This window comes from Toxotes jaculatrix, chromosome 17 (genome assembly GCF_017976425.1).
Source record: "Toxotes jaculatrix isolate fToxJac2 chromosome 17, fToxJac2.pri, whole genome shotgun sequence".
Lineage (NCBI taxonomy): Eukaryota > Metazoa > Chordata > Actinopteri > Toxotidae > Toxotes > Toxotes jaculatrix.
The window spans coordinates 512,501-533,510 of record NC_054410.1 but is presented as its reverse complement, the minus strand read 5'-3'; the positions used below and the strand labels follow the sequence as shown (position 1 = coordinate 533,510).

Below are 21,010 nucleotides of genomic sequence, written 5' to 3'. Positions count from 1 at the left end.
TCTGACCGATGTTTAAAACTATGAATCTATGAATGAGGTGTTTTCTGTGCCAAAGATAAAAAGCTCATGCTGGATATGCGGCCGTCCTTCCTGCTGCAGTATAAAAGCTGCAGAGTGACTCGCTGCCTCCACCGGCTGCACGAGGAGCTTCAGAAAAGCAGCAAAACGCAGAAATTATAATGAGGGAGACAAAAATAGCTGAGTCGACCTCTGTTCAGCTGACATCATGTAAATCCCATCAGCCCCTGGGGTGGGGCAGCAGATCTACTGTACAGGTCAGACAGCTGCAGTCTGAGCTCACTGAGGAAATTATTTATGATTTACATTCATCCAACTGTACAAACAGGTACAGAGACAGCAGCAACAAAACAAAACATTAAAAAAATACATTCATAATTATTATAATCTTTTATTCCTATATCTGTTTTTATTCTTTGTTGTATGTAAATTACTTTGTGCGTGCGTGCATGTGTGTGTGCGTGTGTGTGTGATACCTGTCCTGTTGTTCAGACTGAAGTGGGCGCTCTTGTCTGCGATGCTACACACGTTCCTGACCGAGGAGATGCAGGTGTAGTCGGCGTAATCCTGAGGACGAAGATTTTTCAACTTCAGGATCTTTGTCTCACCCTGAAACACAGAGACATGTCTTATCATACCTGTGAGGACCCTTAGCAGCAGTATGCACTCCCTATCTCTGAACCTTAAAGGGACAATGTGGAATTTATTTAAGTTTACAACTTTCAAAAATGAGCTGAGATCATCAACATCATGTGAAGAAATAATTCTGACACCTCTGGATGGTATGCTAATACCTACTGAAGTCGGCATGCTAACCAGCTATAATCAGTTAGCATGATATAGCCGTGCCACCTTGTGTCTCCAGAGGTGTCTGTGGCGTGCAGGCTGCCCTCGGTGCAACATGAACCAAAGACTTGTCTCGAGTTTTTGAGGCTTTTTAATCCAACAGTCACTGAAGTAAATGAACAGAATCAGTCTCTGACATTCAGCAGCTCAATCACAGCTCTACTCTGTTCCACACTCAGCTCCTCCGCCAGCTCCTCCGCCTCCTCCCTCTCCTCCTCCCTCTCCTCCTCCCTCTCCTCCTCCCTCTCCTCAGGCAGCCTCGCCACTGCCTTCTGCCTCACAGACAGATGAGATCAGATTAGATGACGTTTAAATGGGATGGTTTTGCAAAGATGGCGGCCAATTTTGGGGCTGTGAAGGAGGAGGAGCAAATTCCTCATTAGGGCCCATGAGGAGGGAAGACGGAGTGAGTGTGTGTGTGTGTGTGTGTGTCTCTACTCTGAAGGCATTACAGCTGACAGCATTCAGATCTGGCATGAATGTTATCACTGCTGTGGTATTACACGGCCCGCTAACTGGCCGCCTGATTGGCTGACTTGCCTTTGCTCCAAATTAAATCTAAATCAGTGCCAAAAGAAAAAAAGACAAATCTGGAAACTCCATCTGCAGAGGTTTTAATCCACAGGACGAGGAGGAGGTTCAAACTACAGCACGGCTCAGGGATTTCAAACTGCTGAACTCTGGAGGGTGAGGATTGACAACGAATATTTAAGCTTACAGAAAAACATAAGAAGCAGGAGAAGGTGAAATTTATTTTTTGTTGGAAGATTAGATTTTACTATAAAGAAGAAAATCCGGGAGCCAAAACGAAGCTGTAGACTGGAAGCACAAACCTCTTCAGGAGGCCTTAAATGTTACTGAAAAGATTTTTTTTTTTAAGTAAAGAATCTGAGTTTGAATAAACCTGTCGAGCTTCAGTCTGTGTGAAGCTAAAATTGGAGAGAAATCAAACTTTGAACTATTTTTGGACACAGCTGATGGACCACTGCCCGTAAGAATCAAGCACCTCAGGATCCCCAGGAGGAATCACACTGAGCTCAAACAGGCTTTTCTGAAAGGAGGCTCCACACTGACTCCTGAGAGAGGAGGCGTTTTACCTCAGAGTAGAAATCATGACGAGGCGTTGGAGTAGTATACCTGATATGTAAAGTCAAATAAAAGAGACACCTGAGTGACTGAGCTTATCTGTGCATCATCACTGTGATGGCAGAGTTAAGAAACTGCTTAAATCTAAACGTTTTGGATATGACTTTAAAAAGATGAGAATATTTCTGGCTTTTAATGTTATATTATGATTTTCATTTGCTTATTTCCCAATTTCTTTTTGTATTTGTGCATTTTTATCTATTTTCCAGTGTAAATCACTGGGTGATTGTTTTGAGAGGTATAATACAAATAAAGTTAAATATCATTATTGTTGTTATTTCCAATTTTGTCTTCATTAAACTCACATGTTCTGTATCTACTGATGATTTGGTAAAAAGAGAAAAACCCCTTTCACACAAAATATGAGTGGGTTGTTTATTTACTGATATCACGTGATGTTTGAGTGCAGTTCAACAATCAGACGTCTGATAAAAGTCTGTCAGTAGCTGCAGAAAAACTGTGTTTTGAACATGAACACGAAGCCTTCATGAGCTCAGTGTTCGTCTACCTGTGAGAACGGCGTCTGTCAGATCGGCTTGTGACCATCATTTATCCAGAGTGAGACTAAATTCCCTACGCTTCCAGTGTTTCCTCACCTGTGTGAAAAACGGTTCGTAGATCTCCACCCCAGAATCGGAGCCCTGCGTCAGCACCTCCCTGCCTCTCCTCCAGGTGTAGTGGACAGGTGGGTTGGAATTGGCAACGCAGCGAAGAAACACCGTCCTCTCAAAGTAGAACTGCTCCTTCGCCTCACCAACACTCTGATGTACCGTTATCACTGGGTCGTCCAGGTCTGAGGAGGAGGAACAAAACTTAAACTGATTAATCCATCGGCTTCTTTATGGAAAACATTAGAATAGAACCCAGATGTGGCAAAAACAGACCACTGGAAAAAAGCTCCAACAGTAAACCCTGTGACATGAGGCTCTGCTTCATGCTGAATGTTCCTCCTATAGAACCAAATGTTAAATAACTAAAGAATAACAGGTGGCTGCACATCAGGCGCTCCGCTGGTCCTTGGTGAGTTTATCAGTCCGTCAGAGACTAAAATCTGTCCATCTGAGACAATCTGTCCACTGAGCAACTCCATCCTCTGACAAAGAGCTCCGGAAACAGTAAGTCGGACCTTGTGACGAGAAGTTTTTGTGGTTGAGACTGAACCTAAACGAGTTCTGTGCTGTGATGGAGGCAGAAATCTCAGAGACAGAGGGAGAGACAGCTAAGAGAAGACAAGAAGCTGTTTACACGTGTTACATACGTGGAGAAGGCACAGCTGTAGCACACGGAGAAGCAGACACATGCTCAGAGCCTGAGGCAGCACAGATCATCTCCAGCTCTGCAGTAACAGGAGCAGAACCTGGACAGATGAAGTTCGTCTCCTCCTGCAGACTCTCAATTTACTGTTGCTCATACTTTCCAAACAGTGGGTCAGTTCTCCTGTGGTGGGGGTAATTACTGCAGAGCCAGAGGCTTTTTATTGGCTGCGAACACAGCGAGCTCCCTGATCAGCTGACTGCAGCCTACCAATCGGAATCCACTGCGTTAATGAGTCCGGTTATGAAGCCGGCACCAGCAGAGAGGCTAACAGTCGCTAATCCACTTCACACAGAGCGACGCCAAAGTCCGACCTGCATGTTGAACACACCAAGCGCTGAAAAACAGCTGCTGAAGTTACACAGAGACCATAACAAACTGCCCCCACCTGCTGGTAACTCCCAAAATGCACTGGGAGAGATGCTGTGTCAGCTGCAAGTCAGGGTGGGGAGGCGTTCAGGGACAGAGGTAATGATTTACCCCCTTTCCTTCTGCTGTTTCACAGAGGAAACGTGTAAAAGTCTGCGTGCCCTGAAGGAAGCACTCAGCCGTGATGCATTCAGGTACCACTTAAATCCCTGTAATCCCAGCAAGAAACATCCTCTAGGATATAACACAATACAACCACACTCAGTTTGCAGGTATCTTTCCTCCCTCTGGAGGAAACTACATACATCCTTGTATAAAAACAGGGGAGACACACGGCTGCAGGAAAACAGCTCCACGCTTCGTTTCCACACGTGTAGGTCCATAACCATCTGCAACGAGTCGCACAAATCACAACACAAAGAGTCTGTCACACATGATGAGCACACATGTAGGTCAGCGGCAGGTTTAATACCATCAGCTGACTGAAGGCAGGAAGGTTCTGACTGCTGTTTAACCCACACAGACCCGAAACCTCCAACATCAACCACCTCACAGACCAGCAGGGAAAGCATGGCTGCTTCCTGGCTCTATGCTAAGCTAAGCTAACCCATTGTGTAGTCATTTACCCTTGTGTATTAAAGCTCTGTGTCACGTTGTTGAGTTTTCAGAATGTTTTATTGTGCGTGATTAATTGTTAATGTGTGTTTGTATACTTGTGTTTGCCCACTCGCCTCAAACAGCTCCTTGAAGGATGGATCAGATGTTCAGAGCTGAACTTTCTGTCTCAGTAACTGACAAAGACGGCGGCGAGTGGTCAGACTTCAGACAGACTTATACAGACTGTGGTGTAACATGATGCAGACAGGTAACAACACACCTGGACGGACTGAAATCACAGAATGAAAAGCAGTTTGCACCACAGAGGTCTGACGTTCCTACCACATGAAGTAAGTGTGTGTTTTCTCACAGTAAACGTCGACTCGCATGGAGCGGATGGCCGGTGACCCCAGTCCATTCTCAGCCTTGCAGTAGTAGCGCCCCCCCTGATGGCGGCTGACGGTTTCTATCCTCAGAGTCTCGTTGTGCCAAGAGGATTCGCCCTGACGGTCTGAGGCTCCGCCCGCCGTCTTAGTCCAGCGAATCTAAACGGGAGAGGGGGATGGGTATTAGCATCTTTATTTACATACATGACACACGTTTCTGTCAGAGTCTGAGACACATACACACTGTGACTGGACGTCTGTCATTCAGTCGGAGTTAAAGACTGACATACGTTACACACCGTACACATCACCTACACATCAGTGTTGTACACATCACCAGTCCATTCCAGTCCAGTCCACAAGACTTCTCAAAAAGGCTGAAAACCTCTGCTCTAGACAGCTACAGATGTTACAGACGGCTACAGATGTTACAGCTACAGATGTTACAGACAGCATCTTATTGTTTTTGCTGCTGTTACAGATACAGAGCAGGTGGTGCCTGGCTCAAAGGCAGGCTGTGTGCAGGGGGGTGGAGACTGACTCGATGCCAGGCAGTATTAGCCTGCTGCAGATTAACTCCACTGTGTGTGTGTGTGGGAGGGGGCTTGTCTTTATGTCCTGGTGGGGACCTGACTGCCCACTGATGATGGGACTCATGTGACTGTGGACTAAGCTAAGGTCCCCATAGGTAGAGACAGTTCAAGGGTTCAGACCAGGGTTCAGGTGTGGGTTAGGGTTAGGGTAGGGTACAGGGTATGTGTGTGTGTGTGTGTGTGTGTGTGGTTAGCCTCTCAGTCAGATTTGTCCTCATTCAGCATCTGTTGGTCATCCTGTTCATCCTGTCCCCACCAGCTGCTCTGTCCATTTCTCTCCTCCATCATCATCATCATCATCATCATCACCACCTTCACCTTCATCCTCTCTCTCTCTTCTAAGGCAGCAACAAACACGTTTTCATTACTGATAAATCTTCCAATGAGTCATTTGATCCCAGGATCAGAGGCCACTTCATTAAACGTTTTCTATAACAGCAGCAAAAGCTCATGTTTAAGAAGCTGAAACCATCCAATGTCCAGCATGTTAACTTTCTACGGATGGAATCATCCACTGAGCTGCTCTGATGTCAGGCATTTATCTGAACTACTGAGCGATCACTGACATAATGTGCAGCAGGGAAGATGAACCCGACTGATTCAAACATTTCATTCATATGACCAATAAAACAAAAGCACTGAAAGGTTTAAGCTGCTAAATATTAGACAGCTGTTACAGATGTTTCAGATGCTAACACACTCTCAGCTCCATCAGCAGATTTTCTACTCTGATTCTCTCTTTCTGTCTCACCTGTGCAATTCAGCAAACGTCCCGGACTCTGATCTTTCTCTGAAATCGTCCTAATCTGTTCAGTGCAGAGGGAAACAGGAGCCACTGTCCTGAGCCACGTCACCGACAGGTCTCTGAGCAGCGTGAGGAGGAGACTGCTGATTATTAGAATTCCCATAGGACATGAACACAGCATCACACCTTCATGTCGTCATATCTCAGCTGAATGTGATGGTATCATCTGAGCTTTACATCTTCACTAATAATCAATAATCAGGTCAGATCAGCTGTGTGATCATCTATCTCCTCCTCATCCCTCCATCATCTCTCTCTCCCTCTGCTGTCAGTCTGTTGAAGCTATAAATAGAGCAGCTATTGGCGCGCACACACACACACACACACACACACACACACACACACACACACAGTAAAACACTTTTTTTTTCCTCTGCGTCGCTGCAGAGCTCAGCTTCCTCTGCATTTTGACTTCATCCTTCAGAGTCTGAGACGTCTTCAGATGCAGCGTTTGTCCGACCAACAGCAACAGAGAAGCAGGAACTTTCCACATTTCAGAGGCTGAAACTGCATTTTAACAAAAAACCAGCAGCTGCTTATTTTTCTGTCAGCTGATTGACGCTGATTGATTAATGCTCCTGATCTACTCTCTGTCCTGGTCACACTCCATGTTGCAGAGACAGGACTCTGTCCTTCGGAGCTGTTTGCTCTCCGCCGGGTATGAAGCACAGCTCTGCATCTGCAGTCGTCACCTGGTGTTTATTAAAACCTCACGTGCTCTGGATGTTCTGGGTGCAGAGGATAAAAAAATCATTTAGCATTCATTTGTAGCTTTATTTTACAGTGAACCTGTTACCTGCCTCTCTGATCTTTATGAACAAGCCTGAACATAATGTACCCAAAACAAAAAGGCCACTGTTCTTCAACCCTTCTGACCACAGTCCCAACCCTGGCCTCTTCTGAAAAGAAACTTTAAAATTCACAACCAATAAGTCAGAATGAGAAGAAGAGACACTGAACCCATGTCACGAGGCACAAACATGGAGGATGAGAGGGGAATCTGAGACCTGTGGTTGGACTCTTCTCTCCTCTTTTAAAGGGTTAATATTCTGCTAAAAAGACACTGGACTCAAACAGCAGCCACAGGTAAGGCAGTAAAACACAGAGCTGTAAAGATAGAAACATGTTTTCTGTTTTAGTTTGAATGGATCAGTTTCACATGGACATGAAGATCTTTGATTATCTATAGATCTGTGTGTAAGTGCTCCCAGTAGCATTTCCATATTATAGCATGAAGGCAGGTGGTTTCAGTTTTACTGATATCACTCGTTTGACCTGTTGTGTTTTTCCTGCTCTGCACCTGGAGCCTGATCCTGTTTCATTTTATCATTCTGCTTCAGTCTGGACTTTTCCGATGTAAAGCACCGTGTGACTGTGAGAAGTGGTCACCTGTGGTCGGGGGTGTCCCGTCACCAGACACTGCAGCTCCAGGGTCTCTCCCTCTCTGATGGTGTACACTCTCTCGCTGTAACGTTCCTCCTCCACGTTACAGGCCTGACCCGAGTGCACGATCCGCACCGTAGGGGGCGCTGCGGACAACAACACACACAAACACACACAGAGTGAACAGTCAGGTGAGAGTGTGTCTGTGACTGTTCTCTGTAACCGTTCAGGACACATCGGTCCAAAGCCCTGCACTGGCACCAGAACCCGTCTGTCAGAACTCAGGCTGAACGATTTTCGGAAAAGATGTAATTGCGATTTTTCTGGCAGAAACGCGCAGGTACATGACCAACGGCAGTTATTACACACGAAGAACTAAAACAACCCTAAACAACTAACCCTAACCCTCTGACTGTCTCAACTTAAAGTAGTGCAGAAAATCCTTAACTGTGTTAAAGTTTCAACCACTCCGTGTTCAGTGACCGTGTTAACAGTCAGCATGTCCCGGGCAGTGCGGTGTGTTATGGCAGCCGTTACCTCCCGGTGTGTTCGGCTGGTAAAACATGCTGGAACTGTCTGTTTGCTGCTTCGGGCCTGAGCATCAGTTTCTTCTCACCGGAACTTCTTCATCACGCAAACACCTGCGGTGATTTTTCAGGTGTCGGTAAAAACTGCTCGTGTTTCCGCTGGATGTTGCAGCTTCAGCGCGACAGGTTTCGCACAGTACCTGTTTCTGCTGCACGTCTGCGGCCTCAGAGCCGAAACAGTCCCAAATGAGCGACGAGCTGTTTTTACTGGGGATTAAACGCCGTCACTCCGCTTCTGCTCCAGCTGAAGCCGTTTGACTAATGAAGCAGCAGGTGGAGCGCGTGATGCTGATTGCGTTAGCCTGACCTGTGCACGCGCAGCACGCCTCTTCTGATCGGTGAGCTCGGCAGGTAGGGAGCATAGACTGTATAAGACCCCGAGACGTCACCCCTTGGTTTCGGGGAGTCGGTTTTGTGACCAAACCATGGGCATTGGAGCTGCGCCATCTTGGATTTTAGTGGGAGTGTACTTTCCATATTTGTTGGAGAGGCGGTCACTCTACGGGTCAGCCGGCCGAGAACCCGTACACTTAGCTCGGAGCAATATTTGATATTTACCGGCTTTCACCGCTGCCTCCATCCACTATCCACTCACAGTTACAGCAGCACACAAACAGCAGCAGCTGCTGACTGACGGAGCTGCTCTGTCCATGCAATGTCGGACTTTTTAAACAGAGAAATGAGACGAAATAAAATTGTAGCCTAGTATTCACACAATAAACGGACTCTGAGAGCACGGAACACACCGCAGCAGCGTTCCTAACATTAGCTGCTCCGGTCCTCTATCTGTTTCAGCAGCGACCACAAATCGGCTATCAACTCATAAGCTAGCGGCTAAATATGCTAACACATGCTAATTAGCGCAAACATCCAGGTAAAATAGAGAGAAATTTACTTACCGAAAAAACAGACTCCTTCGACGGTCGGTTAGTACAGTCTACACTACAACAAGCCATACTGTCACAGAAACCTATCCGAACATTGGCAAACAAACACGGACACTGCAGTCCCCGTCAACCGCTGGAGGTAGCTGGAGGACTCTGGACGTTTAGCAAAGAGCTAACTGCTAGTGCCTGTCTATGGAGATGTCACTCAACAGAACCACGCCCACAGTGTTCGCGGAGGTGAACAATAACAGCTGTCAGGAAGTCATTTTACAACATGGATAAAAGCTCAGAGGAAGAAAATAGTTCCTGATTTCGTCATCAAAGCTTTAGCATCTGAAATTAAAAACACAGTTAATCTAAATCAGAAAACTCTGCTTCCGGTCCAGTGTTTGCTGCTCCCATGTGCAGGTGTTGTTCCAGAAAGTCTCAGACTAAAACCACCTGGAATTTCAGGTCAGACCCGAGGCCACACTCTGTCTGAGACAGAGCTCAGCTAATTAAAGCTGTGAGATTATAAATGAGCCGCAGAGGGAAAACGTTGGCAGGAAATTCATTTTTAATCGACTCAGTTTGAGCGGTGTGAGGTGGAGCAGAGGGGCTGCAGTCCGGACCACTAACCCTGATCTGGATTCAGCTGCCGGCCTGCAGGTAGGATGTGCTGTCCGTGTCAGCAGCTGAGAGGCTGCAGCTGTCCTAACACTCCATCTGTATTTTTACCTGTACGGTACCTCAGAGGGACAGTATTCAGAAAAACACACACTGCTTAAATACCTCAGATCTACAATGGACTCTGGTTTAAGACCGAGAGGAGAAGAGGAGGAGAGGGGAGGAGAGGAGAGGAGGTGTGGATGATCGTCCTACTTTTTCTCTTTTTCTATTTTTAGATTTTTTTCCTTCGTCCTCCAATGACTGCTGATGTCATCAAACACACACACACACACACACACACAGGCAGCAGCACTGACAGAGATCAAACTAGAACCGGTTCAGAATCAACAAAACTGGGACAGAGTTTAAATGGAACTGAGCTCAGGAACCAGAGTAGAACTGTAAGAGAGTTTAAGTAGAACCTCAGTGGGGTTTCAGTGGAAACACAGTGGAACCGCAGCAGAGCTGAAACACAGAAACATCATCACAAACTGTTGAAATGTGTCTGAGCTGAATGAGACGATCAAACGTCCAAAAACACAAAATCTTCAGATTAAAAACCAAAGAGAAGCAGCTCATTTTCTCTTTAAGGCTGAAATCAGAAAATATTCAGATACATGACGTCTAAATAAAGTTATCTGACTATAAATAAAACACACACACACACACACACACACACACAGACATACACACAGCTCTGTTTGCTCCTCCTCCATATTTGATGGACTGGAAGTGTTTTTCCTGCTTCCTGTGACTGATGAATGACTCTGGGATCATTCAGGGTGATGCTGAAGTGAGGATTAAACGTCCTGTTTGTTTGTTTGTTTTCTGTCACTGATGAATTGTTGGCTGCATTGACACGGATTCACACACACAGTCATTCATGCTGTTCATATCTACAGAAGTGATGAACACACTGCTGCTAATCTCAGTCTCACTCTTACGTTGGGACGAACGATACGATGAATGATGAGATTTGTTCTCACAGCTTCAGCCATCATTCCTGTCTCTGACACTGATTTAGTAAATATACGTTTGTTCTGAGACGTTCTTCATCTGTATTCACCTCCATCCCTCATCCTGTTCTGGCTCAGGTATTTTCCATTTCCCCTCTAAAACCAGGTATTAGTCTAATCCCTGTGCTCTCTGCAGCGCCGTAAACCGTTCACATCCTAATAAGTGACGAATCCGTCCCGAAGCCGCAGCACCGGCTGATCCCTGCTGTACAAGCTGCAGCATGCAAAACACAAAAAACACACAACACCTCCTGAACTCAGGAATTACACTCCCCCCGGCTCTTTACAATCACTCCTGCAGCAGGAATTAGATCACATCCAATCCTTTCGGATAAACTGCAGGTGAGAGCACGGCTCAGTCTGCGGCGTCAGAAGTTGTCTTTCGTATCACCGACTGTCAGGGACTGTCTTTAAACACAGGACGAACAGTTTCAGGTTCGGTCCAATCAGCTGATTAATCGTTAGGTTGTCACGCTGCTGAGTTACACAGGACTGTATCTCAACCCTCAAACATTTAAAGGTGTGAAAGTGAGGACCGGGCAAAACGTCCTCACCTCAGAGGTTTAAAATTCAAACCGGTCCTCACTCTGTTCAGCCAAACAAGTACACACACACACACAGCCTCAGGCCTGTACAGTAGAGCAGTGAGTCTCTGAGGGCAGCAGGAGCTTGGCCTGATTTAACCACTGTGGATGAGTGTGTGTGTGTGTGTGTGTGTGTGTGTGTGTGACACACACTGTGAGTCATCCTCCAGCAGAGTAGTGCTGCTCTCTGCAGTCTCATCCAGTGTGTGATGTTGTGTTTGTGTGTGTGTCAGTTCATAAAACAGATTTGAGATATTGTATTTGTCCATCGCGAGCAGCAGGTACACAAACAAACACAGTGACACACAAAGACTCCGCACTGGACTGGACTCCGCTGCAGTCCGTCCTCCTCAGGGTTGGACGTGTTGTTCACTCTGAGATGCTTCTCTGCTCAGCACAGTTGTGGAGTGTGGTTATCTGAGTTAGCGTAGCCGGTCTGACCTCTGACCTCTGTCCGTCCTCAGAGCTGCTGCTTCATTGGATGGTTTTTGTTTCTGGTTCCACTCTGAGTCAAACTCCAGAGACTCTCTCACTGTATCTGCTGCTGCCACGTGATTGGCTGATTGAATAAACAGGTGTACAGGTGTTCCTAATAAAGTCCAGCCTCCCTGTGAGGATAACAACAGTGTTGTGAATTCACAGTGTACTGATCCCTGATCAGTCAGAAACCAAATGTAAACAGTTTGTTTAAAGGAACCTGAAAACAGGACGAGGGACAATCAGGATCCGTCAACTGGACTGACTGGAGACCCAAAAACTCCAAACTTTATTTAAAGTCAGAACCAACCTTCACATTCAGGGATCAGAGCTGCTTCATCTGGTCCTCATTTATTTATGTCACAGAGCAAAGATGGAGAGAGAAGACAGACATGAGACTAAATGTTAAACTCACTATCTGTCCCAGATCCAGATCTGGCTCCACCTCACACAGGTTCTGTCTCTGTCCTCTGATCTCAGGTCAGATTTAACTTCACTGTTTTATTCATGTCAAAGAAAAGAGATTTTTACATCCTCTCTCTCTCTCTCTCTCTCTCTCTCTCTGCATTACATAAGCTCTCTCGCTCTATTTCTGGACCGAGGATCTCTCAGAGAAGCTGCAGAGTCAGTGGGACGGCTAAAAATAACCGCACACGTCTGATTGGCTGGCAGCACGGAGATCCTTCTACATACGTAATAAGGCAGAGGAGACGGAGGGATGAATGAAAACCAGCCAGCAGGACTCAGAGAAGACTTAATCCATGGTTCAATGTGTGATGGAAAACCATCTGATTGGTTAACAGCTGTCACGATTAAATGTGGAACCAATCACTGAGAGGCAGCACAGTGTCAGCACTCTCTGATTGGTCACATAAGTTTGTAACTTTATTATCCCTCAAACTGGAGAGGTTCCAGGGTTGTTCAGGAGCCTCCAGACATACCTGAGGCCAGCGTTCCTGTGTGAGGGCGCATGATGAAAACTAAAATCACCGTCTGACAGCGTCAGTCATCCAGCTGTGGTGCAACCATCATCTGATCCGGAGCAAAGAAGAACTGGTTGGACTGGCTGCATCAGACCGAGCGTCTGCAGCCTCCTGACCCTGGTAACACATCATCACCTCGCTCTCACTGTAATGATCAACACGCCTGCTGCTGCGACAACACATAGCTCACAGCACTGCTGAGGCTCAGAGGCGAGCGAGGACCGTCCATGTCTGACAGACGGAAAGAGAGAAACAGGAGAGGTGGAGGAGTGAAGCATCCAGGCAGAAAATTCACATTCTTCAGGTTTATCAGCCGAAACCGTGAGAACGAAGCATGGAAACACTGACAGCTGGAGAGAGGGAGCATGGATTCAAGGACAGGCAGACTCATCTGCTCCGAAAGAAATAAGGAACAGGAACAGGAGAAAAACGTCCTCCTGTGTGCTCCCTACACCCCTCCCCCCAAACCACGCAACCCCCCGATCATCGATCGTCAAACGTACCAGGACGTGCTGAGACCCTGACACGCTCAGCACGCCTACCAGGACGTGGAAACACCCCGATGTGCCCGTTGGTGTGTGAATGTGAACACAGACCTGAGGAGGCTGCGGTGTCCACAGGTTCTGCTGGAAGCTTGTTTGTGCAGTTTGCCTTAACTAGAAATCACAGGTGTGCTCAATGACTGTAAGGCAGGTGCATCACAGGAGCATCTGACCACTGTCCAATCAGATCCGCTGAAAGCCCCTCAGAGGCGGGGCTTCAGGACTGCTGCTCAGTAAACACCTGCTGATGCTGATTGTCTATTCTCATTGTTTATGATTAAATTATTGCACTAAACATGTTTACCCTGGCAACAGAGACAAACAACAGCTGTCTGATGATTGACAGCTGATACTGTGGTTACCTAGCAACAGCACCACAGGGATACAGCCTCAGCTGAAAACTCCCAGCATCCTGACGTGTCTGAGGCTCAGTTCCCTCTGAGGATCCGTACGTAAAGCGCTTTCCTTCAGGGGTCCAGTATTTCCCGCCTAACTTCCTGGAAACGTTTATCATCCCTCTCTCTTAGTTCTTTTATTGTTGTTGTTTGTATTGATATTAGTATGTATTGTATTAGATATTACTGATCCAACAACTGAACCTGCATTGTCCCAAGTTCTCTTTCCTCCCCTGTTGCTAACGTTACGAAGCGTGTGGTCTGATCCTGCTCTGTACTGAGATAACTTCTGTTGTGACTGGGTGTTAGATAAATAAAACTGAACTGAAGTGAAAGGAAAGTCAGAGGCTTTAATGGAAAAGGAGCAAATGAAAGTGAGCGGTTTAATCCTGTTTCAGACAAAGGCCGTGACCAGCGTGTGAGAATTTACAGAACACGGTGAAACGTACGGGGGAGGACGTGTGGATGCCCTCGTCTCTGCCTGAGCTTCATCAGGCCTCGTTAAATATCACATGCTCGTTATTTTCTGTGCGGCAGGATGTACAGTTCCCTCTGCAGCTCGTATGACTAATAATGTCCCGCATGAATCATAAACACACACACACACACAGCGGATCTATATCTGTGTCAGTGTGACGGCTGAGAGGACGTAAACTTCCTCTGCCTTCGTATGAATCACAGCCAAACTCACAGTCAGAGACATAAACATGATCGATGTGACACACACACACACATCATTACAGCACAGTCCTCCACACGCCGGCAGCCATATTTATCTCAGCCCCCAGCATACATGAGATTTACTGAATATTCATCCTCCTCTCTTGTTCCCTCTCTCCTCTCCTCTCCTCTCCTCTCCTGCCTTTTCTGTCTTTACAGCTCAGGTCATTTGGTTCTCAGCCACTTGTTACTCACAGTCAAGCTGCTCCTCCTCCTCCTCCTCCTCCTCCAACAGCTGGCTGGCCTGAAACGGGAGGTGGACCAACAGTGCTCCCAGTAATGTGCCGCTCTCCATCCACATTACTACACATTAACACTTATTAACACAGTAAACCCACAGTTAATGGCTTGATAAACACAGGAGCACATCAAGGGGTGGGGGTGGGGGCAACAATGGCGGTGCGAGCGTGTTTCCTATCAGCGAGGAAACTCTCCACAGCTGGGAGAGCCAGCGTAATTAAAAAACACGTATAATTAATCCCAGTTTCCCTGAGAAGGTAAAGTGAGAACCGGTCAAATATGCAGAGTTAACGATTTCATCAAAGTGTACGCACGCACACACGCAAACGCGCGCGCGCACACGCGCACACACGCACACACACACAGCATGTTGAAGTTTCGTCCGACCCATGCTTCTGATCAGTGCTGCTGTTTCTGCAACTGAATCATTGGTTCAAATTTCCCATGAACACCACCTGGCAGCGAACGAGCGGCCGATGTACCAGCTTCATGTTGTCATCTCCATGACGATGTGGTCTGTGGCGTGTCCCTGTAGCGCTGCGCTAGCTGCTGTGCTAGCTGCTGTGCTAGCTGCTGCGCTAGCTGCTGTGCTAGCTGCTGTGCTAAACCCTGCTGTGTGTTCGGCTCAGGAACTGGTCGCGTTCTCGGCCATTTGAAATCGGTTGAACTTAGAAACCGAAGCTGCTTGTGGTTCCTCGGTTCCTTCTGCTTCGTATCTACAAACAGGAGACGTGACTCACTGACTCTCTGCACACACACTGTCCGCCCCCGGCCCTGCGCTCCTGTACACCTCTCTCATGCTTTACCTAAAACACACGTTTTAATGTGAGACAGTAAAAGTTTGCATTGTGGTCGGAGCTGGGTTATTAAATCCTGCGGCACCGCGGAGCGTCTCTCCTGCTGGGAGGAGCCCGGAGCTCAGAGCTCAGAGCTTCGGAGAGCTGACCTCTGATATGTGACGGATCCTCCATCAGCATCGGCTCTCTGCCATCTGATTTTATTACAATGAGGTGCAGCAGAAGCTGAAGGAAGCTCCATGTGAAAGCTGATGATGTGGAAAGGATCAGCAGGAATGGAGCTCGCACAGGGATTACACACAACGTGATGAAACGTGGCTCATCTTTCCTCCATCTTCTGACTTTTAAACAGTTGCTGAGATTTTATTCTCGTATCCTCAGACCTGAAGCTCCAACACACCAGAGGGCCTCGTGCCTCCTCACTTCACTGTCGCTGAGATAATCAGACTAAAGAACACCTACAGGCTGTTATCTCTGGATCTGCGTACAGCTGCCAGCGCCGCTGCTGCCTGATGCTGCTGTTTGTTGTGGAGGATGACGAGGGCAGAGCCGGCCGGCGTTCACTTCTAATCCTGAAGTTTTGGATAATCTGGATCCTCCGGGCTGAGGGGAGGGAGACACGGAGGAGATCCGGCTTCCTCCAAGGCCACGAAGCTCAGCGGGAGTCTGCGTTTCGTTCAGCGGAGTTCAGGTGACGTTCAAAGGAAAACAACTCAGATGTCTCATGTCAGAGAGAACAGGGCACAGTCTGGAGGCTGTGTGGCGTTACTGATACAGACGAGTCCGAAACGCCGCGCTGACACTCAGCGTCTGCTGCTCATTACACCTGATGCTCTCATGCTACTTATTTCCATCACAGTCACCAGGGATGAGGGAGCCTGGATCCTGGTCTGGGTTTGTGCTCAGTGGAGGCTGGTTCTGAATCATCAGACAACTGAGCTGAAGACATCATGAATGCTCCACAAGACCAGGCCAGATGGCTCCATGATCTCTGCTGGAGCGCCACCTTCAGGACAAACCTGTGGGCTCTGCACGCTGTTGCTTGGTGTTGTTCAGTGAGAAGCAGCCAAACAGTGAGCGAGTGACCTTTTCCATCCTAATGAGCTTTAACTGCACCGTGATGAAGAGAGTTTATGAGGCAGCGCTGAGCCCACGTGGCTGTGAACTCAGATCCGTATCAGCAACGACCAATCAAACAACAGGCGGCGGCCAGAGTCAGCGGGGGGCGGGGAGGGGGGGGCTGCATCACACCGACCACTGACTGACAGGGCTGTGGACTGTTGGTCACAAAACAAGACATTTGAAGATGTGACCTTGAACTGCGATGGACACGGGTCAATGCTTCCTGACATCTGATAGCCTAAACCATCAATCAATCATCAACAGATTCTCCAGTGGTGAAAACAGTGGTGAGCTGCAGCATTACTGAAATGAATGAGTTCACTGATAAACTTGATTGAAAAGACGGAACAACAAAGACTTATAATAATACCTGATCGATTGATCAGATAAATCTGACGCTCTTCAGCACGAACTTTGAACAGGAACAATTTCTCATCATGTAAAAAGAAATCTACCGACAGTTTTCTCACTTAATCGACTGATCGTTGGGTTTAGAAAGTATCACAGGCTGAAGGTGTCATCTTCAGACGTCTTGTAAAAACCACAGATTCAGTTCATTATCATAAAAGACAGAAAATATGACGACTCGTCATCGTCTCCCTAAAGCTTCCATTTACCACGTTCAACCAACGCACAGATGTTACGTCCTAATCCCCCCTCCCTCCCTCCCCCCATCCTCCCCTCCCCTCCCCTCCATCCTCCCCTTCTCTCCCTCCCCCCATCCTCCCCTCCATCCTCCCTCCCTCCCCTCCATCCTCCCCTTCTCTCTCTCCTCCCATCCTTCCCTCCTTCCTTCCTCCCTGCTCGACATGAAGAGGAATTATGAGTGAACCCTGTTTCCACGACAGGGACGTCAGCAGACTAAACTGTGTGAATGTAAGTAACAGTGAGTGTGATGTAATATGTGTCCTCTCCCTTTAATCTGCGACATATAAGATTACAGATAATCTGAGTGTACGAGCTGACGTCACACAGGAAAACACACAGAGGACGGATGAGTGACAGGAAACACACTGACGCCACTCGTTTACAATGACTGTCAGTCAGAAATCATATGGAAAACAGCAGCTGCCAAAATGAAAATCATCTGATTCAATGCCAGACTGAACAGAGAAGGAAGCCGAGGCGAACTCTATAACATCTCCCAAGGACGCTGAGGTCTGGGGCTGCAATGTTTGCAGTCTGTGCTTTTACAACGACCTGAAACGATGAATCGATCACCTGAACAGTTGAACAGTTACACACTAACAGGTGTAAAACACACAGCAGCTCACAGCACACTGCTCCTACACATTAAGTATTTATGCTGCACAGCTTTATCACTGGTAGTGTGAAGAACGCTTTGAAACACGAATCATAATGTTGTGTAAGAAAATGTAGAGACGACATAATGAAACACTTCACTGAATCAATAAAATATAAAAAAGCCAAATGATTAAAAAGTTTTAGAAAGTTTTCTGCTGTAGTTACAGAGACGGTCTGAGTCTCAGCCTGTTCAGGAGAAACCTCTGCAGACATACATACTGTACTCTTTATGTTTTTCTACCCATGTGAAACAGTGCTTAGTGTATTTATTATCCACCATATTCATCCAATTTCCACAACACCCACAATTCAACAAGAAATCCTGGGTTCCACACAGCAAGTACACACACCTCTAATCCTCATCCGAATATTACAGGAATACTGCAACACAAGCTAATACCACAGCAACGTATACGACAAAGCCTTTACTCTGTGATGTTTGCATAGATGAAGAGAATCAATCAGCCACATGTGAGGACTGGTGAGAAACAGAGAACCTCTCTGAAATGTTCGGATGCAGGATGTCAGGTACAGTAACAACAGGAATGAACCAGCACAATAATAAGAAGAACATAAAGGTCAGTCAGAGCTCATCCCCACAGGAAGCTGAATATCCCAGTGATGTCACAGAGGACAAAAATAAAAGAGCAGCAGAAACATCCTGTCACCGTCTGCTGAGTCCCACAGAGACAGGGCACGGAGCTGAAGCACGGTGAGACGTTAGAGCATCACTGCAGGAACACCTGCAGGAACACCTGCACGAACCCTCAGCACCCGCTCACTGCCTGTTCTCAGGTGTGTGTGTGTGAATGTAGCAGCCTACCTGTTGTGCCTTTAGGCCAGGCATGCACCTAACATGACTGAATGACACACACACACACACACACACACACACACACACACACACACACACACACACACACACACACACACACAGCCTACACACACGCTAAATCCCTCACAAGGTCAAGCTGATGTGGGTGGTTTTCCGGGTTAAACGCCGCTCGTGTTAAATCGCGTTCCCGTCATGTTGAACCGTGCATACATCTGTAAACCTGACACATATGAACCGTATGTGAATGGTGTCCTTACCGTACACGCCTTGTCCGCGCACGCCCTGCAGGAAGCCGGTAAACAGCCACAGGAGACCGAAAACTAACCCCATCTTCACATCCTCCTCAGGCCGCCTCGCTGCTTCTCTCCCCCGGGGATGAGGTTGTCAGTTCGGTGCCGCTGCTCCTGCTCCGCTCCGACCGGCGTCCCTCGTCACGGAATCCGGTCAGGAGACCGCTTCTCGTCCAAATGGTTGCCCCCCCCCCCCACCCCCCACCCCCAGCAGCCCACCGCCTCCCCAAACCCCCGGTCAGATGTAGCAGGAACGTCCGGTTCCGCTCATACCGGATCTACCGTTAGCTAAAACCGTCAGGAACAGTTGATGAGGATGACGGGCAGCGGAGATCCGAGAGGGAGAGCGGGAGCCTCAGCCGCGTCTCCCTGATGGTGACATCGCCGAAAAAAGATTAAAATGCAAGAAGAAACCGGTGCGTCACTCTCCTCCGACCGGTAGGACGCTCACACGTCCCCGCTGCCCCTCCGCCGACTCCACCGGGCTCCTTGTCCGTTGGTCGGTACCGGAGTCACATCCATCATCCGGAGGAGAAGCGGTGCCCGCTCCGTGTCCTGTCCTTGCTGTCGGCGGCTCGTCGCGGCCCGTCAGGCCGGGGAGGGGACGAGGAGAGTCGGCGCTCCGTGGTGCCGCTGCGCGCTCCTGCGAAGAATAAGGAGAGGCGGTCAGTCCGGTCGACTCGTCGGTGGATTTTACCGGTGGAAGATGTCACCGAGCGAACCGAGCGGTAAAAACGGACAGAGTGGAGAACGGCGCGGCTTCCGGAATAACCATTTCACAATAAAACCAGTAAACAAACGTTGCAGTGTTCTATCGATTCACAACACTGGACTCCTGGAGGTGGGCGGGTACGGCGGTTCGCAGGTTCGATCCCCGGTCTGCGCTCCACCCTCCTCTGTGCGGAGTTTGCATGCTCTCCCTGTGCCTGCGTGGGCACCCCCGGTCACCCCGGCCTCCCCAACCCCAATCCCCAAAACACGCACGTCTGCCAGCCCTGCGATTGACTGGCCGGTCCGCGGTGTGCCCCGCCCCCCGCCCACAGCGACACTGACGGATTGGACGGATTGGATGGACTGAGGAGGCGCGACAGGTCAGGACAGGTTAGAAATCACTGACAGGTGAGAAAGGAACTAACTGTGGAATAAAAACATTTTATCAACAAAAAATATCTGCGTGATTCATTTTTTCCTTCTTAAAAAACTGAAATACTCCCTCTCTTCCTGAGCCTCTGGTCAAACATCTAATGTTTAGTGTTTTTATCCATTTCAAGATGCTTGCAATGAACCACGTTTGACCAGGTTACTGTGGCAGTTTGACCAGTTTTATTAACCCGCACACAGATAAACCTTCAGCAGCATCAGAAAATGTAAACTATAATTATTCAGCCAGTGGGTGTGAAACTGATAGCAGCTTCTAATCCTGAGTTTCACTTCTGAAACTGGACCTGCCTTGTTGTGTATTTATGGATGCTTCCTTTAACTTTCTATCATCTCAGTATAACACTTGTGTGTCTGCGCTGATCTGAATTCTTCCCATAAAACATGATTTTCTTTGCCTGTTTTTGTTTAGTTTTTGATTGTGGGTTTTTTGTTGTTGTTGTTTTCTGGACGGATTGGTTTACACCAGGATTGGGTGGTTAGTTGTTAATCCATCATTCCCATTGCGACTTTCCTGACAGGAGGCTTTTATTTTGACGGCTGTCCGGGCTGTTTTCCGGTCCGGCCTCACAAACCGCAGCTGATTTAACGTTAAACGGAAATCTTCCTGGAGAAACATCACGAGCCGCCGATTCCTGAGCGTGACTGTGGAAAAAAACACACCTGAGCCTGAAGGCGGGTGCGTGGTGGGAAGCGACAGCGCGAGCCCTCACTGCGCGCGTGTGTGATGCTCTGTTTATTCCCGGGACTCCTGGGTGAGGCGGGAACAGAGGGAGGTGGGTGATGGAGGGGAGCACAGATGTCTCACTCTGACCAGTATTTAAATGTTCTGATAATAAGGTTTTACTCTGAAACAGGTTCAGAACCAGCAGGTGACCTGTGTCCCTCAGAGACAAAAACTCACTGTCTGAAAGAGACCAGGTGTCTCTCTGCTGACTTCACCTTCATTACTCAATCATATGAATAC

General features: G+C 47.8%; 1 protein-coding gene across 3 annotated transcripts in view; it reads right to left on the bottom strand.

Moving 5' to 3' along the window:
- Positions 1–19,046, bottom strand: part of mdga2a (MAM domain containing glycosylphosphatidylinositol anchor 2a) — a 39,266-nt gene extending 20,220 nt beyond the window's left edge. For all 3 annotated transcript variants that reach the window (XM_041060754.1, XM_041060755.1, XM_041060756.1), the window contains exons 1-5: positions 18,853–19,046; positions 7,464–7,603; positions 4,661–4,835; positions 2,607–2,803; positions 495–627 (exon numbers count right to left, since the gene is read on the bottom strand). In XM_041060754.1, the coding sequence (XP_040916688.1) occupies positions 495–627; positions 2,607–2,803; positions 4,661–4,835; positions 7,464–7,603; positions 18,853–18,925 (718 nt within the window). In that variant the 5' untranslated portion in view covers positions 18,926–19,046. The remainder of the gene's footprint in view (positions 1–494; positions 628–2,606; positions 2,804–4,660; positions 4,836–7,463; positions 7,604–18,852) is intronic.
- Positions 19,047–21,010: the final 1,964 nt, after the last annotated feature.